This window comes from Caloenas nicobarica, chromosome 5 (genome assembly GCF_036013445.1).
Source record: "Caloenas nicobarica isolate bCalNic1 chromosome 5, bCalNic1.hap1, whole genome shotgun sequence".
In the NCBI taxonomy this organism is placed as follows: Eukaryota; Metazoa; Chordata; class Aves; order Columbiformes; family Columbidae; genus Caloenas; species Caloenas nicobarica.
Window position 1 is genome coordinate 39,737,776 of NC_088249.1, and position 22,783 is coordinate 39,760,558.

At 41.5% G+C, this 22,783-nt stretch overlaps 2 protein-coding genes across 2 annotated transcripts in view; both read left to right on the forward strand.

Annotated features, from left to right (window-relative positions):
- The window catches only part of LOC135989935 (cytosolic phospholipase A2 epsilon-like), a 37,932-nt gene extending 34,241 nt beyond the window's left edge, over positions 1 to 3,691 (forward strand). Inside the window, exon 21 of the mRNA XM_065637065.1 lies at positions 3,381 to 3,691. Coding sequence (XP_065493137.1) covers positions 3,381 to 3,691 — 311 coding nt within the window. The remainder of the gene's footprint in view (positions 1 to 3,380) is intronic.
- Positions 3,692 to 7,290: 3,599 nt separating this feature from the next.
- Positions 7,291 to 22,783, forward strand: part of EHD4 (EH domain containing 4) — a 33,108-nt gene continuing 17,615 nt past the window's right edge. Inside the window, exons 1-3 of the mRNA XM_065636320.1 lie at positions 7,291 to 7,597; positions 14,845 to 15,021; positions 20,206 to 20,303. Of these exons, the coding sequence (XP_065492392.1) occupies positions 7,362 to 7,597; positions 14,845 to 15,021; positions 20,206 to 20,303 (511 nt within the window). The 5' untranslated portion in view covers positions 7,291 to 7,361. The remainder of the gene's footprint in view (positions 7,598 to 14,844; positions 15,022 to 20,205; positions 20,304 to 22,783) is intronic.

Consider the following 22,783-nt stretch of genomic DNA (forward strand, 5'->3'; position numbering starts at 1 on the left):
ATTTAATAACAAAACGAATGCAGAGACTACTGTCCCGATTGTACTATTTTCCTTTAAAATAAAAATAGGCAAGTAGTAAAAAATCATACAGTACTCTTGCTTTGTGGATATTGCTTTGTGGTTATTCTGGATTGAGTTCATTGCACATTTGAGGTATGCAACTGAGTTTTGAACAGTAGTCAAATAGTCTCAGAGTATTTATGCAGGTACACACACCATTCTACTCCAGCTTTTAGCATATATCAGGGAACTGAAAGTTGGGTTTTGTAGCTGCCCTTTGTAGAAAGAACTAGAGAAAGGAGAAAAGGAGAAAGAACTAGAACAGGAACTGAGAATTACCTTCTGTACTGCACTGTGATGGAGCCTGCCTCCCTTCTCCTTCTCAATAATTTCCAGAAGCCAGGAATGTTATTTCTAACTCAGCTATCCAATATCAAGCGAACATCAGATGATGTGCAGATGCTACATGTCAACATAAAGTACCAGGAAATCTAAAAAGGGCACATAGAAGATGTATATTAAGACCTGCATGATACCTGCGTATTGAGGCAAGCCTGTGCTGCCTAACCGGTTCAGCTGGCAGCTGCGAGCTGAGACTAAACAGAAAAAGCGAGAACAGGTCCTAGTTGGGCCCCCACAGGTGAGCTGAGCTGAGCTGACATGGAAGGGCTAAGCCCATGCAGTTTTTTGGGAGGGCTGCTACCTCTCAGCTGAGAGCCAACCTCCATGGTGGCAGGACAGATGCTACAGAAAGGCCTGGAGGCTGGAGATGGATGTCTGCCCTTTGTTAGTGACAGGCAGAGGCCAGCTTGATTTATAGCACTTCAGTACCATTCCCTAGCCCAGCGTCTGAAGTATTAGCTTAATTATATGAACAGGCAGTTTTTCCAGAGCCAGCTCATCCATCAGCTTGTTCAGCAAAGGGAGTTTAGAGCCTGGGCAGTAGACGAGTAAAACTTACAGATTCATACTGGGTTACTCCTGCACCAGTTAGACTATTCCATAACTGGATTAGAAAGGAGAAATCCTTTGTGTGAGGTGGCTTAGACTGCTTCACTTGAGCAGTACCAGTTGCCTATAAGTCTCTCTGCAAAGCTGTGAGGAGTACATATCATAGCCTGCAAGTAAACTTCTGCATTATCTTTAGATCTGGTTTCTACTGTCAAATGAATTAAAATAAATAAGGTAATTTAATTTGTCTTCAGATCATAAGATATGATGGACGTAATGTTTCCAGAGATGACACTTGTGGGACTACCTGCCTAATTATTTTGTCTGGATCTGTGACGCATACGTTGATTATCCCGGGATGATGCAACAAACATTAAAAGTTCTTTCAGTATCCCTATCAAATTTTAGTGATTTGGGGAACATCAGTTTCATTCTCACTGTTGACATTACATAGAGCCTGTAGATTTTTATAGTAGTAGGTATCTCAAGGAAATTACAGTCAATATTTGTGGCATCTGCTTCTGGGATATGTCCAGATAATGGCTCTGTAAAGTTTTCCAGTTTAGACAATAGAACCTATTTTTTAAGCCTATTTTCTGCATGTTTTGATAATTCTTCCCAGTAGGAACCAAGAGTTGATATTTTAACAGATTGTGTTAGGGCAAGTGACGGGTTGTGCTGAGTGAAAGAATATCTGTCAGATCGCTGAGAAGGCAGGTGTGCTTTTGGAAAGCTTGAATCACTGACATACATGGATTTTTGGCAGCCTATTTCTGAAGGCAGGAAAGCAGAGTAGTGAGGAAAATAGAATCAGAATCACAGAATCACAGAATGTTAGGGATTTGAAGGGACCTCAAAAGATCATCTAGTCCAATCCCCCTGCCAGAGCAGGAACACCCAGATGAGGTTACACAGGAAGGTGTCCAGGCGGGTTTTGAATGTCTCCAGAGAAGGAGACTCCACAACCTCCCTGGGCAGCCTGTTCCAGTGTTCCGTCACCCCCACTGAGAAGAAGTTTCTTCTCAAATTTAAGTGGAACCTCTTGTGTTCCAGCTTGGACCCATTACCTCTTGTCTTACTGTTGGTTGTCACCGAGAAGAGCCTGGCTCCATCCTCGTGACACCCACCCTTTATATATTTATAAACATTAATGAGGTCACCCCTCAGTCTCCTCTTCTCCAAGCTAAAGAGCCCCAGCTCCCTCAGCCTTTCCTCATAAGGGAGATGCTCCACTCCTTTCATCATCTTTGTGGCCCTGCGCTGGACTCTCTCCAGCAGTTCCCTGTCCTTCTTGAACTGAGGGGCCCAGAACTGGACACAATATTCCAGATGAGGTCTCACCAGGGCAGAGTAGAGGGGAAGGAGAACCTCTCTCGACCTACTAACCACCCGGCTTCTAATACACCCCAGGATGCCATTGGCCTTCTTGGCCACAAGGGCACAGTGCTGGCTCATGGTCATCCTGCTGTCCACCAGGACCCCCAGGTCCCTTTCCCCTACACTGCTCTCTAATAGGTCATTCCCCAACCTATACTGGAACCTGGGGTTGTTCCTGCCCAGATGTAAGACTCTACATTTTCCCTTATTTCATTAAATTTTTCCCTGCCCAACTCTCTAGCTGGATAGCAGCACGGCCTTCTGGCGTGTCAGCCGCTCCTCCCAGCTTGGTGTCATCAGCAAACTTGCTGATAGTACACTCAATTCCCTCATCCAAGTCATTGATGAATATATTGAATAATACTGGCCCGAGTACCAACCCTTGAAGGACTCCACTAGATACAGGCCTCCAACCAGACTCTGCCCCATTGACCACGACTCTCTGGCTTCTTTCCTTCAGCCAGTTTGTGGTCCACCTCACTACCCGATCATCCAGTCCACACTTCTTCAGTTTAGCCATAGAGTTGAAGATGAAAGGCGCGGAAAGTGGAAGTGGCTTCAGGCCCATAACCCAGAGAGAAACCATGCTGTCATGAGGTCCTTGCTGTAGTTGTCTGCTTTGGGAGAAAGGAAGGAAAAAGAGTGGTTGCCACTTACTTGCACCTTGGCTAGAAGTGTAGGGTGCTGTCATGTCTCGGAGGCAGCAGCAAGGTGGGGTCTGGGGCTGGGAGAGCATCAGCTCTGAGGGGGACATGGGGACCATGCTGACAGCTCACCCCAGAGCTAGAGGAGGAGGCAGGGAGTCTCACCCTCCTGTGCTCAAAAGAGAAGATATTCTACTTGTTTTGATATTTCCAGGAGTACCCAGGACAATCCCTACACCCTTCACCATCACCAGGTTCTTCACCCCACACTGCAAACCAAATTTCACAGAAATATAATACCCCGGGAAGGAAAATTTTGGGTTGTGATACACTGTGTGTGCATGCCTGAGAAGCACTCAGACCCTAATTACTTTTTGCTAATTAACCAAGTTATTGTTTGTCCCTTAGGTGTGAAACGTAGTCCCTCAGAGATGGCAGAGGGTGATGTTGACGTTGCCAGTACCCGTGGTCCATATTACATAAATAATCTGAGTTATTCAGAGGAAGATTTTGACAAACTGGTGAATCTAAGTTACTACAACATCCAGAACAACAAAGATCTGATTCTTCAGGCCTTACGTACTGCCGTGGAGCAGAAAAAGCAGCATAAGAAAGAGCAACAACTGCAAAAACCACCCAGTGGGGATGGTATGTGTGTGCCTGACAGAGAGGGGACCCAGCATTTGGCTGACTGTCCAGAACTAGGGAATATGAAATAAAATATCTATGAATCTTGTTAATGAAGAAAAAAAAAAAAAAGGAATTTGATTAGGAAGTGAAGAAAAGCCAAAGAATGGTAAGAATAGCACTTCGTTTGTCATTGAAAATGCTAATGCCTGTCTGTGACTGAAGGGAATAAACACAAAAAACCAGCGCTCTTCCTTAATGAATCAATGTGCTTCCCTTGTTGACAACCTCAGGAGCGTGACTAGGTGAGGCTGTGCTCCACTCGTGCTTGCAGAAGCGACCTTTCAGGCCAAGGCCAAGATGCATGGACAAGGAAGCCTAAGGAAGTTTATGCTGTGTTTGTGCTCTACCTGTGCTATAAAAAGAGCGTCAGTCCAGAAATGTAGCAGAGAACAAATACCATTGTCTCTAAAACAAAACCAAGAAGCCCATTTATGAACTAAGGAGCCTTTATGTGAATTTAAGTAAATATTAAACTTGTATAATAAACCACTTTTTTTTTGCATTCAGAGTTACAGTAAATAAACATTTTTTCACAGTGAATACATGTTAAAGTCATTTCTTTTAGACGCTTTTTCCTCTACTAGAAAGACAATTAAAGACAACATACAGACATATTTCAGAGCTGCTGAAAAATAATTTAAGAGGAAATTATGCCTGCTCCAGACCTAGATGTGAACTGCCCCAGGATCCTGGGACCCCTTGAGTTCAGGATTACATTTAAGACCCATCTCTACAAGAACGGACTCAGGCTAATTTATTTTATTAAGTTGGATTTAAACGTTATTGATATATACCAAAGGTTTAAAGCTTTAAAGTTTTTGAGAATATTACATCTGAAAAGACACAAGAAACACAAAGCAGATCTAAAATTGTATACCTAATATCACTCACCTAAGTGTGATTCTTTAACTTGCTCTAGAGTATTGCAACTGAAGTTACCAGAACATTAACTTTCAATTTTGTTTGTTCATCACATTAACATGGCTCCTTTCAAGCAAGCAGTCTGGTTTTTTTTGACAGATGGAATCCCAGGCCTCTATTTATTCTTCTTCTAAATTAGCTTTTATTCAATACTATTGATTTACTTATTAGACATCTTGTATATGCAGCCCATATTTCCTACAGGTTGCCCTGCTCCTCAGTTCTGCTGTAGTTTCTTTAGGCAAGGAGTTCCTGTTGTTGTAGGCCAAAAATGGAAGCCTTACAAATCTCTTTGCCCTCAAGGTCGAGGGTCTCCTCCTAGGTGGTGCACAGAAGCAAAATCCTTCTGTTTACTTAGTTCAGTAAACTCCTTACCTGCGGTGCATACTACAGCAGCCCATACAGCTTCTGTACGGGCTGCATGCCCAGGGTTTACCTCCCATGGAAACAAGAGAGCAAGGACGGCAGTCATGCTGATGCACGCTGGATCTCATTGCAATATAGGATGGGATGTAGCCAGAGGGCACAGCCAGACCTGGGAGTCTGGAAGCACTCCCAGGTTCCCGTATACAGTTACAGCTTTATTGTCTGAAGGGCAAAAATGATCCCACTGACAGCAGGAAGCATCTAGGCAGGAAGCCTGAAGACAACCACAATGAGGTGTGCGAGTGCAAACACTTCCCTGCCCTTCCTGGAGCTTTCCAGCAGCCATGAAGGGGTCACAGAGAACAATGACCACTTTACCTAGTTTCAAAAACAGTACAGTGGAACAGAAATAATTATTCAGTATCTCTGACTTGTCTCTATTCAACAAGAATACAGAGGAAAATGCCAGGGCTGATCAAAGAAGTGAAACAGCTTCCACGCAAGGAGTGAACAGATAAGGGATCTGCAACACAGAGAAAGGACAAGAAGAGCAAAAGGCAGATAAGAGAGAGATCTATGAAATCTGGGGTGCCCTGTGGGAGATGAACAGGGAGTGACTGTGCACCTCTCCTCCAACACAAGACCTGGACAGGGTCAGAAAAAAATACCAGCAGCAAGTTCAAAGTTAACCAAATGAGGTAGTTCTGCGCACAACATGTAATTACGTCACAGACCTCTTTGCCCTTGATGTTGCTGTTGATAAAAGTTTATGAGCTCATAAAAACTGATTAGTGTATTCACTGGAAAATTCTTAAGGACTGAAAAATACAAAGGCTCCACATGTGCCTCAGTCCTGCACTGAATCATGAATTCCCAGAGGCTGGGAGGACAGTCTGAGACAGTATTGTACCTGCCCTCTTTCTGTGATGTTCTCCTGTCAGTAAATACTAAATGCACCAAAGACGAGTGGGAAAGCAGTCTCACTCCCAACTGCGGTACTTACATCTTCCACAGCTCAGATATTTTTGCAGATAATAAATTATCAGTACTCAGAACTCCTAAAGATGTGGTGATACAAGACTCATTTAAAAGGAATTATTGAGGTAACATGGAGAAGATGTAAGTAACTGCAAGGATAAATTAATTACCTATGGAATAACCTATGGGGAAAAGTCATAAAAATGAGAGGAATGCAAAGCCAAACTATAAAAAGGGGATTTTAAAAAAATGAGGAAGCCAGTCAGCAAGACCCTACATGAAACGGTATAAAATCTTTAGACTCAGCATGGAAATTGCAACAAAAAAGTTGCAAAACACATGCACAGCCCTAAATAAAATGTGAAGCAAGGAACCAGGAAAAGGCAGAGTGGTTAAATGCTCAGGAGTGAGCATTATTAAAGCCTAACATCTGTTCTTTGAGGAACAGCACAGGGAGGAGGGACATGGAAATGGCACATCTAAACCTGCTGATGTATTTAGAAAAAGCTGGAGCATATAGGGAAAAGGTAGTATTCAACATGGAAATTAGAAAGAAGAAAGGTACATGGCTGAACACGTGAATCAGTAGATGTGCTGGACCAGTGAAAATATTTAAATGATAAGGCTGTTGCAAAGGAGACAAGGTCGTATGTGTGTAACACAAAAGATAAACTTCTAATGTAATGCTTACACACAGATTTAGAAAAAAAAAAAATCCCCCTCATATTTTTAACTCTGAGCCCAAACTTTTGTTTTTTAAGGAGTGAGTGGGCACAGACAAACTTCTGTCACATAAAAAGATATTATTTTTACTGATTTCTTCAGTGTTTTAGTGAACATGGTATTATAATGTAAAATCAATGGAAAAGGTGATCCTCCCACGCGGCTTAACACAGCAACAAGACCTAAGGTTAAAACTAATGGCCGTATCTGCTACGCGTCCCACAGCAAAATTTCAGTGTTATACCAAGAATTTTCACAGTGTTTAAAATACTTGCCTAATAACGTAGCTAACCCCCACGGCGCTTAGTCACACACTTCCCTGACATCCAAAGGCAGCTACCATCATCAGGAAAACATGAAAAGCATTTGGGCAACTCTGTGTTCACATCCGAGTTGTAAAAGGGTTTTTAGATTTCATCTCAAGGGCCTGAAATTTTAGCGCGGTAGAGCAGCACAGGTGCAACTAACCTCCAGGGGCGGATTTGTGGCTACAAACAAAAATTTAAAAAAAAAATCCTCTGGTTCTGAAAAATAACCGCACCCCCGCCCGAACGAGGCGCCGCACAAACCCACCGGCCACCGAGCGCACGCAGGGCCGGGCGAGGCGCGGTGCTGGCGCCGCCCCCGCGCCGGCTCAGCCCGCCCGCCGCGCCGGCTGCGTGCGCGGGAGGCGGCGGGCGCAGAGCGCGGCGGGGCGCTGGCGGCGGAGCGATGTTCAGCTGGCTGGGGAAGCAGGGCGGCGGGCGGGAGCGCGGCGGCGGCACCGACGTGGTGCAGACGGTGACCGGGGGGCTGCGGGACCTCTACCTCCGCAAGCTGCTGCCGCTGGAGGAGCACTACCGCTTCCATGACTTCCACTCGCCCGCCTTGGAGGAGGCCGACTTCGAGAACAAGCCCATGGTGCTGCTGGTGGGGCAGTACAGCACCGGCAAAACCACCTTCATACGGTAGGCTGCTGCGCGGTTCCTCCTCCGGAGGCCGGCGCCGCGCCTGGCCCCGCTCGGGGAGCGCCCGCCGGCGCCCTGTCCGCCTCGCCCCCGCCGCCTGCTCGGTAATCCCCGCTCAGCTCCTGCCCGGGGCGTTTCTGCCGGGCGGTAAATGCCTCCTACGCGCTAGCAGCGCGACCTGCGGCGAGCGCTCCCGTGGGGGCAGCGGCCGCCCCGTCTGGCCGCCCCGTGCGGCGAGCCGAGTCGCGGAGCGGGGAGCGCCCGTCGCGGTGAAGGGCGGCTAGTGCACCGCAACGGGGACCGCGGGGCCGGCGTCTGGCTGCCGGGAGCCCGGGCGGCAGCCCGGTGGCCGCTGTGCGTGTCCTTGCCGAGCCGTGGGGCTTCTCCGGGCGTGTCCCATGCTGTGTCGAGGATGGGTGCCGCTCCCCGGGCTGTTACATTGTCGGTGACTCTCCTACCAACTTCCTGCTTAAGAGTGTTAGCTCGATTTCACGTTCTGCTGCTAGCGTGTAACGTCGCTGTCTACTTCCTCCTAACTTTTTTTTGATCTGTAAATTATTTGAAAGGAAAAATAGGTGCTTCTCGTTAAAACGGCTTGACTGCATCGGCCATCACAGACCTTTTGACCTTATCTTCTCCTCTTCGTTCCCAAGAGTGGTTTAATGCATAGATTAGATGTGAAGATAAGAGGCAAACGTGACAACAGTTTTGGGGAAGAAAAACACATGGTATCTGAAAAGTCTTCCCCCTCCCAACTCATTTGATCAATTGCGTTGAACAAGTAATATCAGTGATAAGGCAGCTTAACAAGGTTGCTGCGGTTGCAGTATTTTCTGTCTGTGCTGCCTGTCATATTGCTTAGTAATTGATTTTAGGAAGCTGAAGAGTGCCTCAGGTATTACCAGCTTGTGAATATTTTGCATGTGTTTGAATGTGTTTGCCTCTCATGTGCCCCTTACAAATCAGTCTAATGTTATATAAAACTCTGCAGAAGGCACTGAGAGGTCACTTTGATCGAATTTTGACCTATTTATTATATCTGTAGTTCATTATAGTGCTTCTGTAAATCTTACATATGTTTCTCTTTCAGTTCCAAAGGTTATTGCAGCTTTGCCATGACAGTTTTCTTTTTACAGTGTGAAAGACCTACCTCCTTTCTTTTCCATTGTTGACTAGTGTTTACCTTTACTCACCTGAGAGCTCTTCAGATGTTTACGGAGTTAATCATGTTTATTTTCTGGTTTTACAACTAGGTAATTGGAAGCTTAAAGTTGAACTTGTTTCTTTACCAATTATTACCCCATTCCTGCAAACAAGGTGGATGGTTTGGGCTTACCTAACATTTCTGCTGATTCATTTTCTTCTTTAAAAGTCCAACTACCTAGTAAGTCTGTATATATTTCCAGATAAGTGTTCTTACCTAGGTTATGGACGGGATGGTGAGAGGATGGGCAATAGGGAGATGGAAGGGTCCTAAATATGTATGTACCTGTTGTGCCTGTCAGCTGAGTTGCTGTGTCATTTGCAGTTTTCCCATCCTGCGGGAGTTTGCCTCAGATGAGAATACATGTTCTTGATTTTTGGACATTCAACTGTTTTGTCCTTTACAGTTGCTCATATTTTACTGGAGTGCAAGTCAATATTGTACTTAGAAACACTGATATTCCTTGCAGTGCATTAGATGTATTTTGGTGCCATTGCTTTGTGAGTAACTTATCACTTCAATCATAAAATACTGAGCGAGAGGATTGACTGATACTAATGTACAGTCTGAGAAAAGAAGTATCATTTATTACAGCTATTTCCAGCATTTTTTTTAAAGCGTTGAGCACTGGTGGTCAAAGATACTCAGACAAATTTGACGGAGATAAAGTTTTCAAACATGTTTTCTCATGCATTTTATTAAAATATCTGACTCAATGGAGGAGGTGACTCCTACCATGACGTGCCCTTCTTTTCACTCATTTACCTCTTTTTCCTGTCCCCATTTTAGGTAGATTGCAGAGTGGTTTAAGCCCTTTATTAGGCGTCGTAGAAGACAGGAATTGACTGTTGTCCAAATCAGTACTAGAACAGCTGTTGCTGCTTCTAAAGGACCATGGTCTGACCTCACCATGATGAACATTCATTACATCAGTGTTTGCTACAGAATAGATAATAATTGTCTGAACCAGCACAAGAAAATGCTCCATTCAAGACGGACAGCAACTTAGATAATAGTGTCACAGTGACTGTTACTCAAAATCCAATTTAGAGGAGAAAAAGAAAAGCAAAAAAGATAAGTGTTTGTATGCTGAAGGCAAAACTTGGAAGAAAATAAATTTCCCCTCTAGAAGACTGGATTTCCCATGGAAAAATGTCATACACTCTCAGGATTGTTATAATTCCAGGTTTATTATGGATAGTTTATCTTAGAATTAAGTTTGATTTCCTGTTAGTCTTTAGACAAGCAAACATTATTTTCAATCTTAATTAAAATGGCTTTTTGTTCCAGATTTATCCACCTCAAGTCAGGAGAGCATACTAGATCTACTTAAGTGTTTACTATTAGGTTTATGTGTGAACATAACAATTCTGTTTAGCTGATCATTTGGGATTTACTTTGATTTAGACATTATCGTGAGAACTTCACATTTTCATACCTCAGACACATCCACCCAGTTCCTTCCACTGCGTCTTCATGGAAAATACCGATCTAGCAATGACTGAATGTCCCTGGGGAGTAAGATATGCAAACAAATGCTTCCAGGTTTCTAACAGCTCTTCTGGTTTTTCACTTGATGCTGTTTATTCTCTTTGCACTTGGAACAATGCAGTGAAACCGGCCAGCTTTGCTGGTGATATTGTTTTATTCAAGTATCTAACAATGCTGACAATTCAAACAAATACGTCCAGGCCCAAATGTTAATACTTGTCTGATTGTTTAAAATGAGGTGGGAGGATGGGTGAGAGCCAAATGCTTATCTTGCATGTGAGCTGGTTAGCTTCTGTAGTTCTCTCAGTTTTTCCTGGCTGCTTTAGAGACAGGAGTGGGGAAAAGAGAGACAGGAGAGGAGAATTGTGATGTATGGAAAAGAGCTGGTCAGTGCGAGTTTGTAGTTCCTGCCCTTTTTTCTTTCCTCCTAACAATGAATTAAACTTCTAGTCTAATAATGTTTAACTTATTTCTATTTTCAAAGTGTAAGAGAGTGACTTTTTTTAGAAGAACTTATCAAGATGAGGAAAAACAGAAGTTCCTCAACTTGCCAGGCTGCGCTTTTGCTTTGCTCAGAGGTTAAAATGGTAAACTTCCTTCTGTTTAACTCAGCCAGGGCTGGGTTGTGTGAAAGCACACTTCTGTATGCATAGTATCTGGAGTCTGCAAGGAGTGTGTGATCGCTTGTATGGCAAGATTGGGCTGCATCTATTTCTTCTGGGGGAAGAAAATCCCCCTTCATTTCTTTGGGTGAAAGCTGGAACTTCTTTGTTACTAGCTCTACTGAAAATTTTATTTTAGTTATTTGGAGCAGAATTCTTACACTAAAGCAAACACCTGCTAGTTTTGTTGTGTTTAAAAAAAATGTGGAGGATCAGGTGCAGCATGTAGTATGCAGATGAGCAAGCAGCCTTTTGAAAGGAGACTTGAGTTTGTGCATCGCACAATATCCCTGCCACATGCTGCTCCGTCCAGCTCATATGTGTTCGTGCATTAGTGTGGCTTAACTAAAGCATTTAGATTTCAGATGATTATCAGTATCCAAAACTGCGAGTAATCTTTGCTATCTCCGGAACTTTCTAAACCAGCTTCCCATAGTCTGGCTGTAGATCTTGCAAAGGAACATAGATGAGTGTTTATTGGCAAAGCAGAAAGGTTATAGCCCAGGTAAAAACAAAGGGAGAAGAATCAACAGGATGTCTGTTGTTTGATCTAGACTGTCTTTGGGACATTCACTATTTTTAAGCATTCTTCCTGTGAACCTTTTTGAACTCCCTCTTTGCTGAAAATTCTTGAGAAGGGCACATAGTTGTAGATACTAAAAATCCAAGTATCTTCCCATGTTAATATAGCATACTGTAGAAAAACATTTATAGCTTTTCAGTTTACATAAGACTGCTCATCCCTTTTGTGTGGCTAAGTGAAACTGATATTTTCATGCCGAGAAGTGTGATACAGCTTGTACAGCCTGTGCTCAAGAGCCAGAGTTTTTATTTTAGTCTGTACTGATTCTTGATATGCAACTGTGAGCCCATCTTAATGGAAAATACCTGCCTTAAGAAATGTTTTCTGTGCCTGTGGAATAGCTGTACCAGGCTCAGCACTTTGGCTGTTGGGTGGGACTTGGTATTTGGAAGGAGATCTTGCCTTCCTGGATTGTTATCACTACAAAAGCCTGTTTTATTTAAAGCTGCATCTATGACATTAACTTGGAAGCATCATTGCAGTTCAGTAGCACTTTAATCTTGGTTTAGTCATTTCAATAAGCAGCTAATCCGAATTGGCACTGTTGAGTTCCAAGCGGAAGATACAGATGTTGGAAATCCTGAAAGGTGCTCCATACTTCCAACTCGTTGTAAATTTTGCAAGCGTTATGCTTCATATAGCAACTTCACGAGCAGGCTATGAGATTTTTTTTTTTTTTTAGTCATCTAAAAGACGACCACCACTGAATATCCACAACCATGCCTGGCAGGCTTATGAGCTTCACGATGCATAGCAATTATCCTGTTATCCTGGAGTTGTCCTATCCTGCATTCAGATCCCTTCACGTAGTTTTCTGTGACTTGGGATCTGGGACTTCTCTTGAGTGCGTTTGAGTACAATGTTCTCTACTGCTGCCCTGGAAGCTTCTTGTTATGTGTGTTGCCACCTTATGAATTGCTGTCTCTGTCAGCAGAAGTCTGGGAATGACAGTTCATACCAAGAGAAGAACTTAGTGATGAGTCTCAGAGATCCTTTCTCTTTTAAAAGAGGTGCAGGGAAGAAAAGCAGAATTGAGAGACTTTGAAGTAGAACATTTTATCATGGCAAGTTAAAAATCTTATTTTAGAAATTAAAAGTATAATTGATCTTTCAAAATCAATGATGGATTTAGTGGAAAATGGTAGTAGCTCTTTGAGTTAGCCATTGCATCCTGTTTTAGAGGGCTCTAGTCTGCAATGGTGTTCTGTGAGGAGGCAGGAACACGCTTCTGATTTTTTGCATGTTTAGCTCTTTGCTATGACATTTGAAAGTTCTGGGTTTCTGTGCATAAATTGTTCAACTGCTGAGCTATCAAAGGAATTTTGTCTTTATTTTGATACATGATCTAATTTGTAAAGATGAGGGATCTGCTGCATTGTACATGCTAGTATGTGCAGAGAGGTTTGAGCGTTGGTGTTTTTTGGTTTGTTTGTTTGTTTTCTTTTGGAGAGGGGTTAGTTTTATTTCCCTGTTACTGTGTATTAGGTACAGCTTATTCTAGAAGTAGAACAAATCGACTTTGGCATGTTCTGGCATGACCATTCTTGTGTTCCTTCTTTCCCACAGTTTTTAACTTTGGCATTTTTTCATTTGTTTGGCAGCAGAAAGCTGCAGGAAATCTCATGTAAATAACTGTTCTATGTTTTAAGCTTCCCAGATCATAGCTTGAGCTGATTTGAGCCAGTTTGCTAAGGCCAGTGGAAAAAGATCTTTGAAATGTGTAGTATATACTTAGTTCCTTAAATTCAGCTTCTGCGCGCTGATCTATAAAGTCAGTGAATGTTTGGGTATTTAATTGAAAGACAAACTGAGATTGTTCAGCGAGTACAGATAATTTGTAGAATGTGGGTTTTTTTGCAGCAAAAGCAGCCTGCAAGTCCTCTCAAATCAATATTAGTTTATGAAATGATAGCAGAATGGACATAGTGCTGTTGGATTAAGGGCCAGAACAAACCTACTATTCAAAGGCTGTTGTTAATACAGATGTGCTCAAACCTAACTAGTGCTGTCATTGGATGTAGGATCATGATCTATGTCTGAAGAATTCTTGTTTAAATCCAGCTTTGATTATGTAAAAAGTTAAATTGTAGTTGGTTAAAATCGTGGAGTTTTTTTTAAGAACTCCAGGGTGACATGGAACCCATGGAATTAATACTTACTAAGTGACTTTAGTGGATTGGAGGATTTTAATGCTCTCATAATGTTGAATTACAGCATACTTGAAAATAATTTGGTCTTAGTCTTGAGGTAAACGTTTTCAGGATGGTTATGTTGTGATTGAGGACAATAGCATTCATGATTTAAAGTTAAGCAGGGCTGTCTGGTGCTGTTTTTGAAAAGTGCCAGTACCACAGTGTAGGCTGGAGGAATGTTATAAGCTGGAGGCTTGCTTGGTAGGCTTGGGGCTTCTCTGCTTCTCACCTGCCATCCAGGAAGAGATGCAGACAGGCTTTTTCTGTAAATATATGCTCCGGTTCCATTAAGTTTTAGCATTTAAATACGCGCATCCTTCGTTTGAGGCCGTGTTGTCTGAAAAGTCAAGACTTGGTGTATCGGGCTTGGTCCACTGGTGTGTGCTGTCTGCGTCTCTGAGTGGATTACTCAAAGGGAGGTGCAAGATGGTTTCTGTTGGTAGAGCACTGCCCGACTTGATGCCTCTTGGAAGTACATTCCTGTTAGGCTTTAAGTTCTGCAAGTCTGACTTAGTTAACAATTACTTTTTTATATGTGGGTCAAAAGAAAAAAAATCCTTTCACACTCCCAAGCAGATGTAACTGTATTGTCTAGTAGCGGTGTTATCTCTGCCTGTGGTAAGATGAGTTAAAGTTATTAAAATCATACTGAGTTCATCAAAGGGTTAGATCTGTCAGCAAGTTGACGCTGCTCATGCTGTTTCACACTGCTCCCTTTTAGTACCAGCAGCACTTGTATAGGCTTGAAAACACACACAAAAGCAGCAACATCTTGTAGTGTAACCTACGGCACTGGGATCATTGGTAGAGGCATCTGCTTGGGTGGTTCGGGTGTTGCAGTTGAGGGAACACTTCCACCCTGTTTTTGTAAAGGGATTTACTTTATCGTTTTATCTAGTTGTGAAAAACTGGAATTCAGTCGTGGTGGTTGTTTCGATTTGGTTTTTTTTCTTCCTCTCTCTCTACTTAATAGAAATAATGAAATGCAGGAAAAATCGAGCTTTATTATTCTAGAGTGTGTATACCCTTGGGAATTTTCAAGTGAATTACAGGTATTTGTTTTGCTGTACTTGCCAGTCATTCATTCCATTTCTTTATGTATTCTCCATCTCTAGATACCTGCTTGAACAAGACTTTCCAGGCATGCGGATTGGTCCAGAGCCCACCACGGATTCTTTTATTGCTGTGATGTATGGAGATTCAGAAGGAAGCGTTCCTGGAAATGCTCTAGTTGTGGATCCTAAGAAACCGTTCCGCAAACTCAGCCGCTTTGGAAATGCTTTCCTGAACAGGTAAGACCTGTTTGCTTGCTGTCTTTTGATTTTTATGTTTAAATTTATACTTGATACCATCTTCATGCATCAATGTTTTTTCTGCTGTATTTGTTTTGAACAGCATGGGATAAATATTCAAATACAAGCAGTAGCGGTGGCACTTCAAGTGAATTAAAAAACAAAAGGCAATACTAGGTAGGGTAGTACTAGCATAGAGCTATGTACACTTGGCAAAACTTAAAAAAAAAAATACAAAAAGGTAAGGAGTATTTATAGGTATTCAGTTATCAGAACAGAAAATCATTGTTCCACTTCACAGAAAACTGCTGAAATGTTCCACCAGGTAACTTGTTTGTAAGGCATTATGGCAGCTGAAACTCAGGATCAGTTTGGGCATAAACCTCCCTGCTCAGTAAAACTGGTAGATTAGTACTCTTATTGAAAACTACCATCCAAAAAAGGAAAAGATCTTTTTCCCTTTGTCTTGTTCCTTTATGCTGGTCTTGGTTCTTGGTGTAGCTCTTTAAAGTTGTGAATTACTGGGATTTGTGAAAAGTCCCACAAGAACAGAGAATATTTGAGTATGCCTTCTGTATAAAGTACATATTCAGGCTGTTACGTGTTTAAGTAGCTGGTCTTCAAGCAGTCCCACAGACCAGGATGATAGCGTTAGCTTCTGGTTGGCTGGTAGGTATTTGCAAAAAAGGGGAGAGTTGTTCAGGGACTGTGAATATTGCAATGGATAACTTAGGTAGCAGGCTAAGTATTTTGAGTTAAGTTATTAATAACTTTGCTCACATTGTGTGAGCAATCACCTTGGTTTTTTCCTGTATTTGATGGTGGCTTGACATAGAGGCCTGGTTTCGCAAGCAAATGAATCTAAATTGGTTCTCTTTTAACAATAAACTTTCCTGTTTGGCTGATAAACACTGGCATATGTGTTAAAAGTTCATCATGTACAGCCTTATCTCTCACTGTGCTTATTCACAGAAGAAAGTTTATAGCTGCTTATAGATGCCTTGGCTGAGAGATAGGAACATGTACTGTGTGAAGCTGCAGTCAAGTCCTATTTTTAATAATAATTTTGTGTTCCAAGACCCTTTTCTGTGAGATTATTGGTTAAGTTTTGTCCTCCAGATCATTATTCTATTTCTTTCTTTGCCCACCATTGTGCTATGAAAAGTTAATATAGTTACAGTGTAAATACTATTTTGTACAATATTCAAATATTGACACAGATCATGCAATAATACTAAATGTTTGGATGAGTGGGTTACATAATTTTTTTGCTAAATCATCTGTCTAGCTAGTTGTGTCAGGTCCTGAATCTTAGGCAATCAAGATTTTTTGCCACCTAAAACGATGTACATTCCAAATAACTGACTAAATTATTCCAGTTCTTTTGGTGACTGTGGTATTATTATAGTGCAGTGCTGTAAACGCCCTTATCTTACTCAACATTGACATTTGCTCCTTAGTTTTGCAGTGGAGGTACTTATATTTCCCTCACACCAGGCTTCTTCTGCTACTCTGATCATATTGTTGCTTCTGCTTTTTCAAAACGGTCAACTCATTTCTCTTTCCTACTTTACATAGTTGAAAATGCCTTGGGCTTTATTTCAGTATGTTTGAGTAACTTCTCTGTGTCATCTTTATGTGCAATCACACTACATATTTTACTTTGCCCCCTCTCATTTGCCATAGTGGCAGTGACAATATTTTATACCAAATATTACATTTCTTTACTCCCATCTTAATATATTTATCTGTACTTCTTTCTCCCCGTCAGGTCCGCTTGCTGCTTTTTTTTTTTTTAAATGATTTCACAATCCTACTGTTTTGTTTTGTGGCAAAACTTAAGGTGTTACTTTTACAAGGCTACAGACATTTAGCCTGTGAAGTGCCCTTTTCATCTAAACGTAATAGGAAGTAGTGACTGAGGTAATGGAGAAACTGAAAACAAACAAGAACACAGTAGCACAATCAAGGCTTGTACTTACTAATTACCCACATTAATTTATTGATGTTACCTTGCCTCTTTTTCCCATGATCCTTTCTTATTTCCTCCCCGTATCTTACTGCTTGTGATAAATGTCTCTGTAAGGCTCCTGAGTGTCAAAACTTGTCTTTTATTTCTCCGGTGTACTTTTAAGGAAAGTTGGGTGGGGAAGGAGACGGGGACAGGACCTAGTGTTCCCTTGGATGCTGGTTAAAGTAAGTGAGGAAAGAATATTGCAGGATGCCTGAAGATCATGGAAGTAAATTGGCGCTGCTGAAAAGAAACACTTGGTCCTGCTCTATTCTAAGGGATATCTGAATGGACACAAAAAGGAGTATACATTCTTACTAGATTCTTTGAGTCATCCAAAGTTAATCTAAAAAAAAAATCAACAGGTGATTACAAAATAGATTATTTCATTTTTACAAACAATGTAACTTTTGCAAGGATAGTTTAATATCACTGGTTTTCTTTAACAATAGTTTTATAATAATCGTAGAATCGTAGAATAACTTGGGTTGGAAGGGACCTTCAAAGGTCATCTAGTCCAACCCCATACAATGAGCAGGGATACCTTCAACTAGATCAGGTTGCTCAGAACCCCATCCAGCCTGGCCTTGAATGTCTGCAGGGATGGGGCATCTGCCACCTCTATGGGCAACCTGTGCCAGTGTTTTACCACCCTCATTGTAAAAAAAAATTTCCTCATGTCTAGCCTGAATCTCCCCTCTTTTAGTTCAAAACCATTACCCCTTCTCATGTCATAACAGCCCCTGCTAAAAAGTCTGACCCCATCTTTTTTATAGGCCCCTTTTAAGTACTGAAAGGCTGCAATAAGGTCTCCCCAGAGTCTTCTCCAAGCTGAACAAACCCAAGTCTTTCATTAAAAACATGACAGTATCGGGAGTCTAATGCGTCACAAGCAGTTACAGTAATCTCATTCACATAACTATTTTTATAAAGCTTTTTTGCGAAGGTCTGTCGTTAAGGTAGACAGTATGTAGTTTTGTTTTTCCTGAGGTAGAACTTAAAAATCGTATTTCATACATGTCATGTAAGAAATAGTAGTTCAGAACCAGACTTCAAAGTAAAAAGAGATATTCGTATACGATTAGCCTTACAGTTTAAAGTTGTCTGTAATATTAGTTACTAAGATTTTTAACCTTTCTGTAGTCTTTAGTTTATGGATATATTCTAAAAGCTATAGCCATTAATTCCGAGTTGATCCTTCTAGTTCATATTCTTTTCCTATATACTTCCCTTTTCACTTTGCCACTAATGACTGCTGTGAAGACTGCAATGTCTTTCAATTTCTGAGGCCTGTAGATCTATATTTTCTTGCTCAGCCTTTTCCAGCTGTCCCAGTTTGGGTGGTGCCTAAGTCAAGATACTGCCATATTGTTCAGCTGAAATAATGGTGCCTTTTGTCTTGTAAGATAGGCCTAGAAGCATCTCAATGATACTAAACAGGTGCTGGGCTTTTTCAAGTGAAATAGTGATTAAAAAAAGCGCAGTCTTTACAATGTTCCAAATCTGTGAAAGCTACTTCATGTTATACCTACTAGTGATTTATATTTTTGTAATGATTGATGTGGTCAAATGTATTTTCTTTATCACTTATGCACATCCACTATGCATCTACAAAATGTGGGGTTTTTTACTTTAGTGTTTCCTTTAGGTTTTGGGAAGTTCAAAAAATGTTATTTTATTCAATAGTACCTCACTGCTCTTTCAAAAGCATCTCTTAAGCTTGTAGAAAATTAGCCTTAGTGACAAAGTTTCCTCCAGGATATGCAGTATTTTCTACACCTGGTGTTCCACAAAAAGAAAGGGTAGTGTGGTTTACATACCCTAGGGTTTTATCAGGCTAAGCTGGCTGCTCTTTCCTTATCCTCTCCTGGGTTTCAGGAAGAGGCATGGCTGATGCTGCTGTTTCTGTTGTACCCAAGAAGGGATGCTTTGTGCCTTTGTTACAGACTTGTTATTTACAAGGTCAAGTGAGGTGTAAGCGTTTTCTTTTTCTTCCTGATTTCTTTTTAATCGGCTGGATCATTATATGTCCAACACTAGCTTCCAAATGTTGATGTATCTTACATTTTGTTTCTAGTATTTGACTGCTAGAACTCTTCCTGACTCAAATTATCTTTGGTCTTAAAGTTCTTGTTTGACCTTGGCACAGTTAAAATTTGCTTGTCAGTGGGACCCTATTTCTTGAGATGGCGAGCCTTCTGAAGCGATGGGTTAAGGCAGGGCAACCATCCTACAGCCTGAGCCTGCGGTGCGGCCCTGTGCCGGGCTGCCTCCCAGAGAAGGGCCCCCGAGCTCCTCGGCTTCTCAGGAGCAGGGTGGGTTACACTGAGTGTGTTAGTACAGTCTTCAGCTGCCACCCGATAAGAAGATTAAACTCTTACGCAGATCTCTTAAAGGCCATTTATGATGAAGGGAAGTTCTTCAGTCATGAGCTGTCCCAGAAGCATCAGAGTAGCTTGGATTTAACACGCGAAGTATTCTGCACAACTCTCAGAGGCCCCGTGAATTATTTATTTTTCATAATACCACCATTGAATTTGTCTCCTGTTGCAGAGGCAGGAGGTTATTGTTTAGTGCCCGCTGCGTGTAATTTGAACTCTTGATTCTGGCAGCATGAAAGCTTTTGCTTGGTTTGTGTGAGAAATACTGTTGTTTTTCAGTCCTTCGCAAGCCCCACCTAAGGAGGGTGGTGGGTTAGAGACAGGGACGGCTCAAACGCTGCTGGAGGAGCTGAGAGGCTGACTTGCCAGTAACTGGAATATAAACATATTGTCAGTAGGGCTTTCTGCCTGCTTCCCTTTTCTTTTGAATCTCTTTGAATTTGGGCAAAAGTTAGAGTACATGAAGGATTGTTTCTTGTGTATACTGATTTTAGTCCTAGCAAAATGTTTTGTTTTATGCAGTCTTCTTAATCCTGCGTGTATGGCCCATGTTGTCAGCTCTTGCAAAATTTGGAATTTTATCAGCACTTAGACATACAGTTTTACGAGGTTTTCCTGTGTTTCCTTTTTTATGAGAAGCTGTTTACATTTCATTTTCTTAAACACGTATGGTTGCCAAATATAAGACACCTTGAGTCTTTCTAAAAGCAGATAAATAAAGGGGAGCTCTCAAGGGACAATCTACAAATGAGCTAGAGCTATTGTTAACATTTTTTCTCTCCTTTCCTGCAGGTTCATGTGTTCTCAGTTACCTAACCAGGTACTGAAAAGCATCAGTATCATCGACAGCCCTGGCATTCTCTCTGGAGAGAAGCAGCGGATCAGCAGAGGTGAGTTGCAGAATTTGAAAATAACTGAGCTCACCAACTGCTTTTGCTGGACTGGACAGGTCATCATCCTGATGTGCTGAGGGCCTGTCTCACTGCTTCTGAGTGGCAGTGAGTCCCAAACTCTCCTATTACAAGGCCTGTTAAACCCATGCTTTAAGTCTGGAAGTACTGTTTGGAATTTTTTCTCTTTAAAACTGGTGGGGTTGGGATTTCTATCATCCTACTGCTATGGCTGCAAATGACTATGGTTGCATGGTCTAAGTAGTGCTTTGACACTCCTGAGAAAAAGCCTTTTTTCCTGATTTTTAGTTGCTTTCCACAAAGTAATAATGAATAGACTCTTATTCTATTGAAGTTCATGAATGAAGAAATGTTTCATAATAGCTATAGCTCTTCAAGCTGGTCATGTTTAAAAACTGAGTGGTTTGGGCTGTAAGTAAAGTATTTAGCTGCTAGTTTTGCTTCTTAAGGTTGCTCAGTCATGTCATAATATAATTTTCAGTCAAAAGACTTAAGGTAGCAGGAGGAAGAAGGAATTAGATTTTTTTTTTTTTAATAGAATGAAAATTCTGTGAAGAACTGAACCCTGTTTTTAAAATGTTGTTTAAGAGATTAGCCTGTCTTTGAGTAAATATTAAAACAAACCAGCATGATATAAAGAACATTCTTTCTTGTTTTCTTCAGCTGCCTTTAAGTGCCTGTCAGAGATTTCTGTGGAATTGCAAAAGGTAGCGATCCAGTGTGTGGCTTATGCTGCCCTCTGTTTTCAGACCTTTGCTTAAGAATGGAAACTTGTGTGTTTTACGACTGTGGGAGGGAGGAATAATCAGTTCTTTAGCATGTCACACCTGGGATTTTCTGTGGAAATCCTGGAATGAGCACTACGTATGTCAGCTGTGCAACCATTGTCTTGCCTTGACAGAATAAGAGAGTAATTTAAGCCTAATCTAAACTAAGTTTGTTTAGTCAGCTGGTGTACTAGATGTTTCTGGATTCTTTGTTCAGTGTCTGAATGTGATTTTTGTCCTCTTTATTGCTCATATAGTCATGTAAAGCACTCATTGTGATGAGAGCTGTGTTTTCCTATATGTGATACATTGGTGAACTAGCAGAGCAGAACAGCAATGAGTGCTTTATATCTGTGCAAGCAAAGGCTTCAATGTTGCCAAATCAGATGAGTAAAACAGATATTGCAAGTCAGCACTCTTATTTCTAGGCAGGAATGACCAAGTGTATAACTCATCATTTTAATCTTCTCATAAGATGTCCACAAAATATTTAAGTCTCAGTTTACGCAGAGAGTCTGATAAAATCAAAGCTAGTCTTGAATTTCCTGCTTCTGCTCCTCCATTTTGGATTCCAGCTCCCTTTTTTTCTCCACCAAGAAAAATCAGGCTCATCTTTCTCCCTCTCTGCTTCTTAAATCAAGGGAAAATGATGCTTGGCAGTATTCAAGTATCTGCTGCCACTTCTATAACAGTATGGAAGTCAACATGAAATAAGCAGAAAACCTCGAGCATCATACTGATATGCCACTGAAAAAGCGAACAATTGTGTGACAAAACTCAACACCATTAGGGATCGCTGTGGAAGTCCCGAACTTCACGTGTGGGACAGTTGTTTCAATCCAGTTTGTTTCACTGGTAGTCCTGTGTTGCATAAAGGACCATGTTTCTTCACTGCCATCTAGAATTGCTCTTGTAACTTAACAAAACATACAACCGTCGTTCCTTTATTGCTCAGAATTTTTGATGGTATGTGCCTTATCAATTGTTTCTGTGGCCTAGCTGGCCTGCCCTTTGATATGGTAGACTTTCACCTAAGTTGACGGTACCCAGTCACAACCTCAAACTCTTATCTGTTTCGCAGGCTTTAACTTGACTAGTTTGCATTTCATTTTTTTTATCAATGTGTTAAGGATCATCTTGATTATGTAACTTGGCGTAGTTTTTATCACAAATGTGGTTCTCCTGTATGCTGTTCAGCTTTAACCAGTGGGGTTGTACCATAAAAAAGGTTTTGGAAGTCAGCTTTAGAGCACAGTTCTCTCTCTGCCCCAGGTTTACAGGACAACTGCTGCCAAGGTTTATGGTTTCACATACTGATGAGGCATCAGCATACCTGAAGTACATACAAGTCACTGTATGGACCTATTGCATACTCTTATGATTAGGCAATGCTGCACTCACCCATGTCTGAAGTATTGCATAGTCAGCTACATTTACTGTATATGACTTTTGGGCTGCTTATGCACTTTCCATACAGGTGATTTTGTTGAGTACGAACTTGACTTGTCTGTGGTGCTGCACACAACAAGGCCTGTCTGATCAGCTTCCTGAAGGAGTCAGACTGACTTCAACATATTAATGCTACAAGTCTAATTTAGCACATTTTTAAGTTTTAGTTGCTTAGGTTCCTTTTTAAATCACTGTGTGCAAATGTAAGCAGGATTCTACGGTGTTTTTTTCTGCTCTCACTAA